We start from the raw sequence: 12,812 nt of genomic DNA, 5'->3' as shown, positions 1-12,812 counted from the left end.
CTCCGTAAAGACCGCGATGTCCACCGAGGACCTCTTCGGGGTGACTGTGATTGACTGGCTGGTCGGCATGCTTGCTGATGCAAATTCTGACTCAAGCGCTGTCATTGGCGCCACGGACAAAGGGGTTCTGACACGGAGTTTGTGAGACTCGTTTCCATTGTACAATTGAGTGTCCATGAAGCGTACTGAACGTCCTGGTACATCATGCCTATTGAGGAATCTGCAATGTCCGCTATGTGTACCATAACGCCATAGCAGCCAAGAATGTGCCCGCCAATATGTTCGTTAAAATGGATCGTGAGGCTTTGCTTCTGTGATATATGTGACTGAGGTCGAGGTGAGTCGCAATGATACTCGACTCTTTGTAACTAAGATTTCTCGGGCACTTGTGATATCAAAAGTCATCATGGCTTCTCGACAACTGGTCTGCATAGTCACCGGCGCTTCGAGTGGCTTTGGCGCATTGACAGCCAGGGCACTTGCAATGTCGGGCCATATCGTCTATGCAGGCTTCCTCCAGCCCAACGACGACACGACCTCGGAATATCAAGAGGCAGCAGCGTTCGCCGAGGGGAATCACTGCCAACTGCGAGGCATCGTTCAATGTTGTCAGGGATCAATCGATCAAAGATGCAGTTGACAAGGTGATGGCTGTCGAGGGTCGCATAGACGTTGTGGTCCACAACGCTGGTAAGTGCTCCCGCCTGGACCTCATTCTGTACTGAAGTGTCCAAAAGGGCACATGACCTTCGGACCTGCTAAAGCCTTCACTCCGGAGCAATTCCTGGAGATGTACGAGGTCAACTGCCTCTCCTGACACAGAATCAATAGGATAGTCCTGCCGCATATGAGACGAGTTGGCAAAGGCTTGCTTGTCTGGATGTCTTCGAGCAGTGCTCACGGACCCAGTTCACCCTTCTTGGCCCCATACTTTGCGGCCAAAGCAGCCCAGGACTCTTTGGCGCAAACCTATGCTGTTGAATTGACGCAGTATGGTATCGAGACGTCAATCGTCGTTCCTGGAGCTTTCACAAAAGGTACAAACCATTTTGCAACGGCAATGAAGCCTGGAGACGCGGCAGTGGAAGAGGAGTACATGGAAGGCCCTCTAAAAGGGTGGGACGCAGCCTGTCTTGAGGGACATGGGAGAGTCATATCCCCTGACGCTGATCCGGGAGCGGTGGCCGAAGCTGTTCGTCGGATCGTCGGCATGGAGCATGGTAAGCGGCCTTTCAGAGTACATGTTGAGTTTGACAGTGGAGGAGCGGCGATTGTCAATGGTGTACGAGATCTGGTCAGAGAGACCTCCTTGACGAAGCTTGGCTTGGCTGATTTGCTGAAGGTGAAAATGTACAGGTGCGTTTGACTTGCTGGGAGGTGATCTCAGCATGCCCATTGGAGTAAACATGGGCATGCCCAGATCGGTCGTCATTATGTCAGCACGCATATTGAATAGTAATCACCACATCAAAGGTTCAAGAATGTCCCCTCAGTCCTTGGGAAATGCATCAACCCCATCCGTACTTGGACAGCTTCCTGGCTGGTCAGAACTGTGTTTTCGAATGGACACTTGCTGTCACGAGCAGTAATCGCGATCAAGCAGGAGGCCATTGAAATAGGGATATACTCTCACATATTGCATCGTGTGCAAGACACATAGTGGTCGAGGAAACCAGGACTGAATATCCTGCATGCAATTGCGCGACCAAGATGGTATCAGGTGAGGAGCCTGCCTCAGGAGCGCTCAATGTTGCTATGATGAGACATGCAGAAGCTCGTAGTGTGAACGAAATCTGGGCTGGCAAGACAGACATCAAAGAGCGACGCCGATTGCAGAATAGGTTGAACAGGAGAGCATACAGTGCGCCTCTCTCCCCACAGGTTTGCTAAAATGATGAATTGACAAAGGGTTGACAGGAAAGCGTCAGACCGAGCAGAACCGTATGCGAGACAGTCACCCGGATCGCGATATCCCACAGCAGGCGCGACGATCAAGACTTCCCGGAGTTCATGTTTTCTCCGTTGCAGGAGCGAGCGGTGCAAGATGGCATGAATCAATCAGTCTCAACGCGTTTTTCACTCCTTCAAAAGCGGTCTTGCACAAATCCGAGCAGATGTCCACATCACTGAATCCATTGCGTGGCTGGTGTCGACGTTTTGAGGAGACCTGGTTGCAAAGCGGCCTCAGCGGAATCGAATTGGGCAGGATACCTAGCCCTGAACATGCTGAGAACGTGTCAGATGCAGTCATTTGCGAGGAACACCTGTTGAGTTTCCTGAATATTCAGAATCCTCATCCTCTTCCGATGGACCATCTCATCAATCTGGTGTACTACAATGTCTTCCGAGGACTCAGTAAGAACATCAAACACTTGCGGCTTGATTGTCGGCAGATGTTGTTCGACGATTGTCCCAGCCCTTTCATCGCCGGAGGACTTGACATCTCAGTCATTGCACCCGACTTTCATCCCACACTCTTGCAACGTACTGTGCCACATCATCCATGTTTCGACATATTTCCTGATGCTGTGGTCCGGGATAACGCGATCAATTGCTGGCGAGACCATGAATCCGCACACCAGGGTAGGTTGTGCTTTACCATCGCTGGGAGAAACACATGGCACGAAATCGACATTCCGTTGCGACACGGCTTCGTGCTGTGGGAACAGCCAGACTGTGTGGAGAGCTGGGAAGTCACAGAAGGGTTTGTGCAGGATTGGCCGGGTCTTGTCAAAGGCGCCTTTCGTCTGGAAGCTGCCACCAATTCATGGAGAGGTGTTCGTGGAGAGCCCCCAATAAGTTTTGCCTGATTACCTATACTGTTGTAGATGGGGACTGTGGCTTACAATCCTCACGCGTAAGACCTAGGAACGCAGGAAACAGAATCAATGTCTGCCGATATTCAGTCTGACCTATCGCACGAAGTGATAGAAAAGAACGAGTCACTTGTGCGGACGACCCTAGGAATGACTATCTAGCAAGCCAGGAAACGGGAGAACCTCGGGCGCATGTTTGTTGTACTTCTGCCAGCCTGGCTTCCTCCGCATGCGAACCAACATATATTACACCAAAGTGTGATCAGTTGACACAGATGTACTCGCCGGATCTGTGTTTTTGATACCATCCCACTTGCCAACAGGCAAGCCATCACCGCCGCCATGTTGCCCTTCCTCGCTCCCTACCTGTCCAACCCACGCCAGTCGCTGTCTCAAGTCCTCAACTTTGCCCTCGTTCTGTCCACCGCGTTCATGCTATGGAAATCCCTCTCGGTCATCTCAGACTCTCCGTCACCCATAGTCGTGGTTCTGAGTGGATCCATGGAGCCTGCCTTTCAACGAGGTGATTTACTCTTCCTGTGGAACCGAGACAAGACTGCGGAGGTGGGAGAAATTGTGGTCTACAACGTCAAGGGCAAGGACATTCCCATTGTACATCGCGTCGTCCGAAGCCATACACCTGCAGTCGCTGTCAAGGCGAACCAAAGGTATCTCGTTCCCCCATTTCTACATGAGATGGTCGATTCTGACGCGTTATTCCAGCGGCCATCTGTCTCAAACATCCCCTAAGCTGCTTACAAAAGGCGACAACAACGTGGCCGACGATACAGAATTATATGCAAGGGGCCAGAGCTATCTGGACAATGAGGAAGACATCATTGGCAGTGTTCGCGGATATGTGCCGGGTGTGGGATATGTCACCATTATGCTCAGTGAACATCCATGGCTGAAAACTGTGATGCTTGGGATCATGGGTCTGATGGTCATTCTGCAAAGAGAATAGAGACAGTCTGTTCCTTGAGATGTTCAACCGTCAATACCAAACGCTAGGACGACCTCGCTTCAGGGCAGGTCATATTGGCGGACCGCATGGCCTGAATGAGATTCCATGTCAATCAGGCCAATTGCCTCGATTGAAGCATCCGCTGGCACATAGGCTTGCGGAAGTTGTGCGCCGAACGGCCAACGGCATATTACCGTTTCCCGGCCTTCCATCCTGCGGAGAAGTGTACCTGTCGACTCTCTTGAGGCTCGGCTCTGGACTTGGAAGGGTGGGTTGGGTCTAGACCAGGCGTGGAATGAGAGTTGTCATGCCTTGTTCAGCGATGACCTGGTCCCAGAGTCGCGCAAAGGACTGCACCCGCCCGCGCTCACAGTGCGACTAAATGTCGACCTCCCAAAAACAATTATGATATGATCACATATCCCAAGCAAGCGATTCCGTCCTCGTAAGGGTCAAAAGTCGTCATCGACTAATTAGGCCTCCCATTCATCTCCAAGAAACTAGCCAGGGTCCAATTACGATGTCCGGAAGACATATGGGGGCTTTTGACTTGGGATACCTTTGGCACCCACGGCACCTAGGCGAGCAAAGATAAGCCCTACCATAGTGAGAGGCCACGCAAGAGGAACCTGACCCCTGTCTTTTTGTGTTAATCAGCCGCAGACTAATAAGTTGGTGGTTGGCGCCGGATGCAAGTGATTTGTTGTACCTCCAATCCAGCTTCGTTTATGGAAATCCGGTTAGTCCAGCTGAACATTTCGATGGTGCCCTTCTGACTTTCCATGTCTCAAATCTTGTGTTCCTTCATACCTTTTCTCCTATTCTGAAGCGCATCATCATCATCATCATCAGCAGCAGCAGCAGCATATCTCATCGACAGTACAACCAAGTCTAATATTGAATATCTGTGCAACAACAAACAGAGGGTGCATAGCAAGGCGTCCTTTTGTGCAAACGACTCCAAGTTTAGCGCCAGGGTGGAACTGCGCGCCACGCACCTCAATCTCCTAGGACTTTTGCCGCTCTTATCTTTTGTTGCAACAATATTTGTCAAACATCCTGTTGCGGCTTCGCGATCTGTTCGTCGCCTTTGCGACCCTCTGCAAGCAGGGTCGTGGTGTTCTTCGGCAAATTCGGTTGTAAGAAAGAACACCCGACAACGACACTGCGTCGGGATCCATTGCGAGCTGACGACTATTCTTCTTGCGCCGTGTCATATTGCAAACCGATCAGTTTACCAGAGCAGTTTACTGCGATATGTTCAGATTCAATATTGCTCCGGAATCGCCCATCACATGTCAACGATGAGGCTGATCAACCAATAAACTGTGACTCGACATACGAGCATGGACCAATATCAAGGTCGTTCATCGGCCCGAGTTCTACCTGGGGAAGCCGTTGGAGACGACGTTGGGTTACTCAGTGGTAAGGATGATCAAGTCGAAAGCACAACAACGACTGCCATGGAGCCTCTATCCCATCCCCGAGGTCGGCATTCAAGAGGAAGTTCTCGTGAAGAACGATTGCGATCCATTGATGAAAGCGACAGCATGCGGGACACTGGATACGAACTCGTGGAGCCTCCAACTCCTGCGAAGCCTCGCACTCTGATTCCGGGCCCTTCCAGCGCCTCTTCCATGCTCAGGAGATTAACCACCAAATATGCGCCCATATCACGTCCGCGATTTCGATCCAACAAACGATCCAAAGGTCGCGCATACGCGACGTTAGGCGATGCCGACGGCGATCAGCCTGCCGCAGACATTTCTACACTCACGGGTCTGGGCTGGGAGATGAACGACATGTCAAACCCTGATGCGACCGGCCTTGGAGACAGTGATACACGATATGTGCCACCAACACCATCCAGTCGCAAACCCGACTTTCGCAGCTTCGTGGATAAACGCCGCTCAGTGGGCGAAGGCATGAGGGATATTGGTGTTCAGCTTAAACGCGACCCCACAAAGGTGGTAAGAAGACCGACTGATGACGCGCAAAGCAGTCAGAGTGCAGAAGTTCAAGTCGATCGAGCCAAGACTGTGAAGAAGTTTGGGCAGAATCTGGCACAAGAGAAGAAAACCATTGTCGAAATCGAGGAAGTGGTTGATCTAAGTTCATTGGAGGGCGGGCAACCAGACAATCGAGCAAGTCGAGGATTTGACATGAGGCAGAGCTTTATGCCGCAAGAGACCAAGAGCTACTACTTTCCCGAAGATCCAGATGTCCCCAACTGGAAACCGTTCTCCATGAGCAGCATCTACATCCTCTCCTTGATGGCACTTGCTCTATTTCTGGCTGGGATACAAGAGTATGTCTGCCAGAGATCCATCAAGCGTGCGGCCGAAAACAGTGGGCTTCTGGCGTTCAATGAAGTCAGCCAGATTTCCACGCCAGACTTCTTCGCTTGGAAATGTAAGTATCGCGTGCGTACTGTTTGTGGTTCTTTGCTGACCATATGAAGATCTCCCTACCATGGTGACCATCATTTATGCTGTCATGTTCTCCATCATGGACTTTGATATCCGACGACTTGAACCTTTCTACCAGCTTTCACGACTCGATGGCGCCCGAGCATCAGCCAGCCTCAACCTCGATCACTTGACCATGTTCCAATACTTCGTTCCGTTCAAGGCCTTTCAACTGAAGCAGTATGCGGTCTTGTTTTCCGCCACCGGAAACATCATCGCATCTATGGTGGGCCCTTCTTTACAGAATCCGTCACTCAATATGTACAACAATCCGAAATGTCCTAATGGAGAATGTCCTCCACACACGGACGAGAAGGCCTATTGGGTTCGGACCTCTACAACCTGGTCTCGAATCCTGTCTGGGAGTTACTTGGTCGTGGCTCTTATCCTCGTCATTCTGTTCGTCCAATTACGCCGAAAATCTGGCTTACTCAGTGACCCGAAAGGGATCGCCGGCATCGCATCCATGGCGACCAAATCGCATATCTTGCAGGATTTCGCCGGAATGGACATGGCCACCCGTGGGAAGATTCACAGGAGGCTTCAGCATCGCCGCTATGTGCTGTACAAATCGTCAATCTGGCAGGGAGAGTGGACTGCGACGCAGGAACCTCCTCAAGACAGTGAGAGCAGGCTAAGCAGCCCACACCCTGTCATGCTCAGGCTGAAGGCAGGAATCCCGTTTCTGCTTCTGATGGTCTTCTGCTTGATTACGATACCGGTCATCACTTTGACCAATGCCAGGGTCGTGCCAAATGCGGTGCCATGGCTTCCCATTGTCATTGCGACTGCTTTGAAATTGTTGTTCAGCACGTTTGAAGCCGACGTTCGTCTCATGGAACCATTCTACCAATTGTCAAAGGGTAGAGCGAGACCCGAAAACAGTCTGACACTCGACTATCAGGCGACAGTGTATGGTTGGATGCCCTTCAAGGCCCTGTGGAACCGACATTACATTGTGGCGTTGGTGGGATTTTCTTCAGTCATTCTGGATGTCCTGACCGTGACAGTGGGTTCATTTTCGGTCAACTCGGAAGTGTTTCTGAACCTGAAAAAGAAGCGCAAGGGTGAGTCCAACGGCGACGAGACTTTTGTGTCTTTTTGGGTATCACTTGTCCTCTCTGTGAGCATACTCCTGGTGGTTATTGCGACCACAATATTGGTATATGTTCGACGACGGCATCCATTCCTACCACGAGAGCCTTCGACGATTGCGGCGGTGATAGCATTCATCTATGCCAGCAATATGCTTACCGACTTCATTGACACTGAAACTCTGAACAACAAGCAGATGGAACAGAGGCTGATTGGGCTGGGCAAGAGGTATGGCCTTGGGTGGTTCAAAGGACGAGATGGGCAAATGCATTGCGCTATCGACGAAGAACCCATGAGGAGCAAATATGTGCACGGCAAGCCATATACAATGGCGCAGGCAGGACCCTTGCAGTCACATGAGACATTTGCTTTTGTATAGACATTAGATCTATTGTCCAGGTATAGATCTCAGGGTATGATGAGACATGATTTTTAGCGATATAGCGATTACATGGACGCGATGGAGTAGATAATAATCAAGAGTTGGACATACCAGATAATCATGAGAATGAATGTTCTGATGAGGCTGAGTATTCGTTTATCAGACTATCAGCGTTGTCGTCATCCATGAGTTGCGCCAGCCTGGGTCAAGGGGAGGCCAAGGAGGTTCTTCCCATCGCTTAACCGGGAAAGTGACAGTCCAGCATGTGAATCAAACAAGGAAGTGCCTAAGCTTAGACTAAGAGCAGATAGGCGGCCTCTTATCATTGGTAGAAAAGGCTATAAGGGCACTTAGACGGTGTTTTGGGGCGATTCGCGTCGCCTAGAAAAAAAGATGCACAGATTCGCATTGACCACAAGCCAATGACGTCAACTGGCACTGCGTGAAAGGAGGGTTGGTGATGGTGGGTGCATGCGTCGTCTTTCTTGCACCAAAACACCAGGATATTCCCTACTGACAAGAAATCCCAGCTTCCTCTCGTTTTCCTCACCTTCTCGTCTACTTCCCGTCTGGCTTTCATCTCCTCAAGATGCCTATGCCAGGCTACGTCTTCCGTGATGGCGGCACCACTCCTCCTGCGGTCGAAGACGCCGACACTGCATTTCGCAAGCGAATCACCACTGCCACCACTTCTACCCCTACTTCCCATGCAAGCAAACCCATAACCGCAACATCTGCGGCGCCCCTGGGCCAGAACACCACTACGAGCCATCAACTAGCCACCGGTCACCATGAGATCGAAGGTGCGGCACAAAGAGCTGGTAAGGAGGACCGCACCACGAATCTAGGATGGCAAGCCAACGCTGTAGGTGTAGATACTTTGGTGGGTGGACTGCCAAACGACGACTTGTGGACATTGATGAGAAGATTCAACAAGGCAAGTTACATCTCTCAAGAGCCGCTGCTGGACACATGCTGATCCCACCGCTAGCAAATGTACCATGTCAAAGCAGTCCCACGACCACCACCTGGAGGATTGGACCTCGTTGTGGCCAAGGAGGATGACTTCTCCCCCGACAAGCTTCGAGCCAACCTTGAACGTCTGTACATGACAGTCATTGTTGGGCTCATTGCTTTCGGCAAACACATCGCAAGACTTCGATCATGGCGTGAGCCTCGTCGAACAGCTGGTTTCGCCGCAGCTTACTTCCTGGCTTGGATCCTCAATGTGGTCGTCCCTTTCATGTTGGCCTTTGTCATCGTCCTAATTACCGTACCCGAGTCCCGCGATTTTCTCTTTCCTCCTGCGCCTCTCGCCCTTGTCGATCATAAGACGGGTGGTGTTCAGAAGCCCAAGGCTGGCGTGCTAGGCAGTACCGATAGTGTCACTGGAGCACCAGAGAAATACAAGGGCGAGGCTGTTGAGCAAGAAGCTAGTAACATGGTGTCAGGCATTGCATCGGTGGCGATATCAAGTGCTGCCGGTCGTCATGATCAGGCCAATCCAGACCCAGAAGGTGGCAGTAAGACTCTCGACAAAGGAGCGCCGGATCCAACAAATCTTGCAACCTCGGTGGCTGACGCTCAATCGTCTGCTCAGGGTGGTAACCCTGAACATGCGCACGACAAAACCAAACAACCCATGGAAGAAGCAGTCTGGGCAAAGATGCGTCCCGCAATGCACGGGGTGGGCCAGGCCGCTGACACCTGGGAACGAGTTGCCAATGCTTTGTCACCCACGCCTCCGTTTTCGCAGAACAAGCGCCTGCAATTAGGTGCCATCTTTGTCCCTATAATGCTTCTATCACTCTTCGTCAAGGCTCAGTGGGTTGTCAGAGGCACCACATTCTTTACCGGCTTCGCCTTCTTCTCCGACCCACTAATGCAACGAGGTATTCACTTCCTGAACGAGAAGATACCAAACTGGCCCGAATATCTGGATCTCGGCAATACTTTGCTCAAAGGCGTACCGACCAATGCTCAACTTACCATTACCCTGCTGCGCATTGGTGAGGCAAATCGCGCTCCATTGCCTCCACCACCATCATCCAGTCACCCACCACCAGACAAGCCAGTTGGTGTTGACAAAACCGCCATCACCGACAACGGGCTCGATGCATCGCATTCTGAAATCGAAGATGCCATCACCGTTGATAAGCCTACAGGCGGCGAGGAAGCAGCACATGCCGAGGCAGAGGGCAAAAAGAAGAAAGGAGGCTTTGGCGCCAAGGTCATGTCTGCTTTCAAGCACACAACGGCTGGAGGTGTCGAAACTAAGCTGACTCTCGACTCTGCAAAGGCCGCACTAGGCTCGCGTCATGCCAAGGACAAGTTGGGCGTCTTACCTACCAAGGCCGAGATGAAGGAGAAACCCACCGAGGGGCCAGTCGAGTTCAAAGCTCGATACGACGGCCGCAAGGGCGCGGTGTATGTCGACAGTTCTGTCTCACCTCCGAGTGGACGACGACCTGCGTCACCGTGTGTGTATTTCACGACACATCTTGACGGTCATGAGCATGTCGAAAGTATGCCGCATGATCCAACCTGGGCTGTTGCAATTGCAGATCTCGCTGAGATCAAGAAGGTCGGTGGTCTGGGATGGAAGGGCAAGCTTGTTGTGGGATGGGCCACGAATAGAGAAGTCAAGGACGGTATTGAGATTGTGACGAGACAAGGACAGAAATACCGTGCCATGGCGATCGCTGAGCGTGATGAGCTGTTCAATCGTCTTGTTGCTATGGGACAGCAGGTTTGGGAGAGTTATTAAACAACCAAGGAGACTTGAAGAGGGTTATGACATTGTAAGTATAAATGCCGTAAGGGTATTGTGGTTAATTTTACGCTACGCTGAAGAAAGAAGAAATACCCCTGATGGAATATGGTACTGCAATTGATTTTACATCTACTACTCGCATCCTTTCAGGACAACTCATACACTTTTCACGCGTTCTACAGGGTCATCCGACGGTAGTGGTAGTGGCACCACGCCAGCCTCTGCTTCTTGGCTCATCACACTTCTCAACAAAGACTGCTCTGTCTTCAGATACGATCTCCGCCCCTGAATGAACCAGAATGCCACCGCAATAACCAGCATGACCCCAAAGACGGCAATCGCCCAATTCATATCCGCAGGCGCCGGGTTCGGGTCCGAAGGAAAGAAGAAGAACACCGTTGTAATCGAACAATAAATCAGACTGACCACGTTGGCTGCATGGCCGTAGCGACCGAGTGTGAAAGGTCCGGGAACCAATTTGTCGCGGCCGACATACAGCAGCACTGCGATGGGCAGCGCATAAGAGATCGTCAGGGCGATGGTGCTCACTGACAAGATAGCTTCGAGGACAGTGTTGGCGAATAAGTACAGTATACCGATTAAGGCGATAAGAATGCCTTGAGCCCAGAGTGATCTCACAGGGACGGACCAGTACGTGCTCACGACGGCGAGATACCTGTCGAAGGGCAATCCGCCGTCACGCGCGAATCCCCAGGTCAGACGGCTCGCGGTGGTCATGATACTGATGTTCTGGCCGACACCGTTGATGATGAACAGCGCTAATAATACGGCGGCGCCGGTGAGACCCATGGTTTCCAGGCACAGTTCGATGAATGGCAGGTCGGCGTTGGCGAGGGCATCGAGGTCCTGCACGCAGAACAGGCATACCATCATGAAGATGAAACCGGTAAGAGATCCGATCGCGACGGACAACCATATTACTTTGGGCCCGGTCTTGCTTGGAGAGGGCAGCTCTTCGACCATGTGAATACAAGCGTCGAATGCGGTCAGACCGTAGGCGGATTGGACAAGCCCAGTAAACCAGATGACCCCGCTGGGCCAGCCGGTCTGGTTGATCCAGGTGCCGAACACGAAGTGGCCAGATTGGTAGGCTAGATGGGCTTTGATGCCGACGGAGATCAACAATGCCATCGCGATTGCGAGAAACAAAACGGAGAATTGCACGCCGACCACGTTGTTGATCCAAGGGAGGACGCGGTCTTTGCGGCAGGCGATGATGTTGATGAACGTCAATAAAGCGGTGAGGCCGACGTAGATGAGGAATTCCACCCAGCCGTACCCTGCTGCAGCCCAGTCCGGATCGAACATGGTTTTCATCGCGAGAATGAAGTCGGTCATGAATGCCGTCTGAGAGGCCGTCAATGTCCACCATCCAAATGTGTTGATCCAGGCGCACATGTACGAGATGAAGCGGCCGAGGGGGGTGTTGTAGAGGCGGAAGATCCAGTATGCTTGGCCTAGAGCGGTGGGCATGCTGCTGGTCAATTCGCCCAGGGAGACTGCCACGCAGAGGTTGCAGAATGTGACTAGCACCAGACCCCAGAGGATGCTGACGGGACCGCCTGCTCGGAGACCGGTGGCTAGGTTCTGAGCGAGGGTCGACCATGTTCCGAGGACGGTGAAGGCGAGGGCAAGCATACTCCACATATTGAACTGGCGGGAGAGTTGCTGTTCGTGGCCCAAGGCCGCGAGGAGTTCGGCATCTTGTTCCTCTCGGTCTTCATGGCGGGAGGCCCGTGAGGGTCGGCGTGTCTCTGGTACGGTCACAGTCATTCTGTCGGTTGGGAGATGGTGTTACTGCATTCGCAAGTTGAGAGAGGAAAAGTCAAGGAAAAGGTCTGGGAGGAGACAAAGTGTATGATGCACACGCACACAACAAGGAAGGAGCTTCAAGGTTGATCAGATGCAGTGCTTGATGTACTTGTATGAGATTGGGGAGGAAAGGACCATATACATACACAGTTGAATATATGGAGCTGAGGCACTTACCCCAGGTTGTTCTTGCTGGGATCCTCTGTGCCCACACGAACACATTGCAACCCTCGACATGTTGTCTTGTCAAAGGCGCAATGAAGGATCGTCGCATGGAGTACAATTTTTTGGGTCATTGCGTAAACACTGAACAGTACCTGAGTCAAAATCTGTATGTTTAGTGGCCGTGCGTGCCGAGTCCGGAGCGTCTAGACATTCCCGTTTTAGGTGTCGCCTCTCTGCATCTGCCGGTGAAATAGGCTCTCGGCACGTTGCATACACCTAGCAATGGCCCCTGAGAGAATGGTCCATTAGGCAGGTC

The 12,812-nt window shown here is 51.8% G+C and overlaps 5 protein-coding genes across 5 annotated transcripts; 4 read left to right on the top strand and 1 right to left on the bottom strand.

Moving 5' to 3' along the window:
- Positions 1 to 1,538: 1,538 nt before the first annotated feature.
- Positions 1,539 to 2,984, top strand: EDD37DRAFT_48198 (uncharacterized protein). Its single transcript, XM_062813243.1, has 2 exons — positions 1,539 to 1,861; positions 1,918 to 2,984. Exons 1-2 carry the CDS (start codon positions 1,711 to 1,713, stop codon positions 2,808 to 2,810), a joined length of 1,044 nt encoding a protein of 347 aa, XP_062675230.1. The 5' UTR covers positions 1,539 to 1,710; the 3' UTR covers positions 2,811 to 2,984.
- A 174-nt stretch (positions 2,985 to 3,158) lies between these two features.
- Positions 3,159 to 3,780, top strand: EDD37DRAFT_604235 (signal peptidase I; the record flags this gene model as incomplete). The annotated part of the gene is made up of 2 exons (XM_062814719.1): positions 3,159 to 3,484; positions 3,540 to 3,780. The coding sequence occupies 2 exons, from the start codon at positions 3,159 to 3,161 to the stop codon at positions 3,778 to 3,780; spliced, it is 567 nt and encodes a 188-aa protein (XP_062675229.1).
- Positions 3,781 to 5,126: 1,346 nt separating this feature from the next.
- On the top strand, positions 5,127 to 7,722 carry EDD37DRAFT_645099 (uncharacterized protein; the record flags this gene model as incomplete). The annotated part of the gene is made up of 2 exons (XM_062817598.1): positions 5,127 to 6,192; positions 6,242 to 7,722. 2 exons carry the CDS (start codon positions 5,127 to 5,129, stop codon positions 7,720 to 7,722), a joined length of 2,547 nt encoding a protein of 848 aa, XP_062675228.1.
- Positions 7,723 to 8,113: 391 nt separating this feature from the next.
- EDD37DRAFT_48063 (uncharacterized protein) lies at positions 8,114 to 10,573 on the top strand. The gene is made up of 2 exons (XM_062813218.1): positions 8,114 to 8,662; positions 8,717 to 10,573. The coding sequence occupies exons 1-2, from the start codon at positions 8,315 to 8,317 to the stop codon at positions 10,490 to 10,492; spliced, it is 2,124 nt and encodes a 707-aa protein (XP_062675227.1). The 5' UTR covers positions 8,114 to 8,314; the 3' UTR covers positions 10,493 to 10,573.
- Positions 10,574 to 12,579, bottom strand: EDD37DRAFT_48093 (amino acid/polyamine transporter I). Its single transcript, XM_062813227.1, has one exon. The coding sequence runs from the start codon at positions 12,290 to 12,292 to the stop codon at positions 10,655 to 10,657; it is 1,638 nt and encodes a 545-aa protein (XP_062675226.1). The 5' UTR covers positions 12,293 to 12,579; the 3' UTR covers positions 10,574 to 10,654.
- Between the last annotated feature and the right edge of the window lie 233 nt (positions 12,580 to 12,812).

Source organism: Exophiala viscosa (assembly GCF_022695815.1).
Source record: "Exophiala viscosa unplaced genomic scaffold EDD37scaffold_1, whole genome shotgun sequence".
NCBI lineage: Eukaryota > Fungi > Ascomycota > Eurotiomycetes > Chaetothyriales > Herpotrichiellaceae > Exophiala > Exophiala viscosa.
The sequence above is the reverse complement of the archived record's forward strand: the minus strand, read 5'-3'. Positions and strand labels throughout refer to the sequence as shown.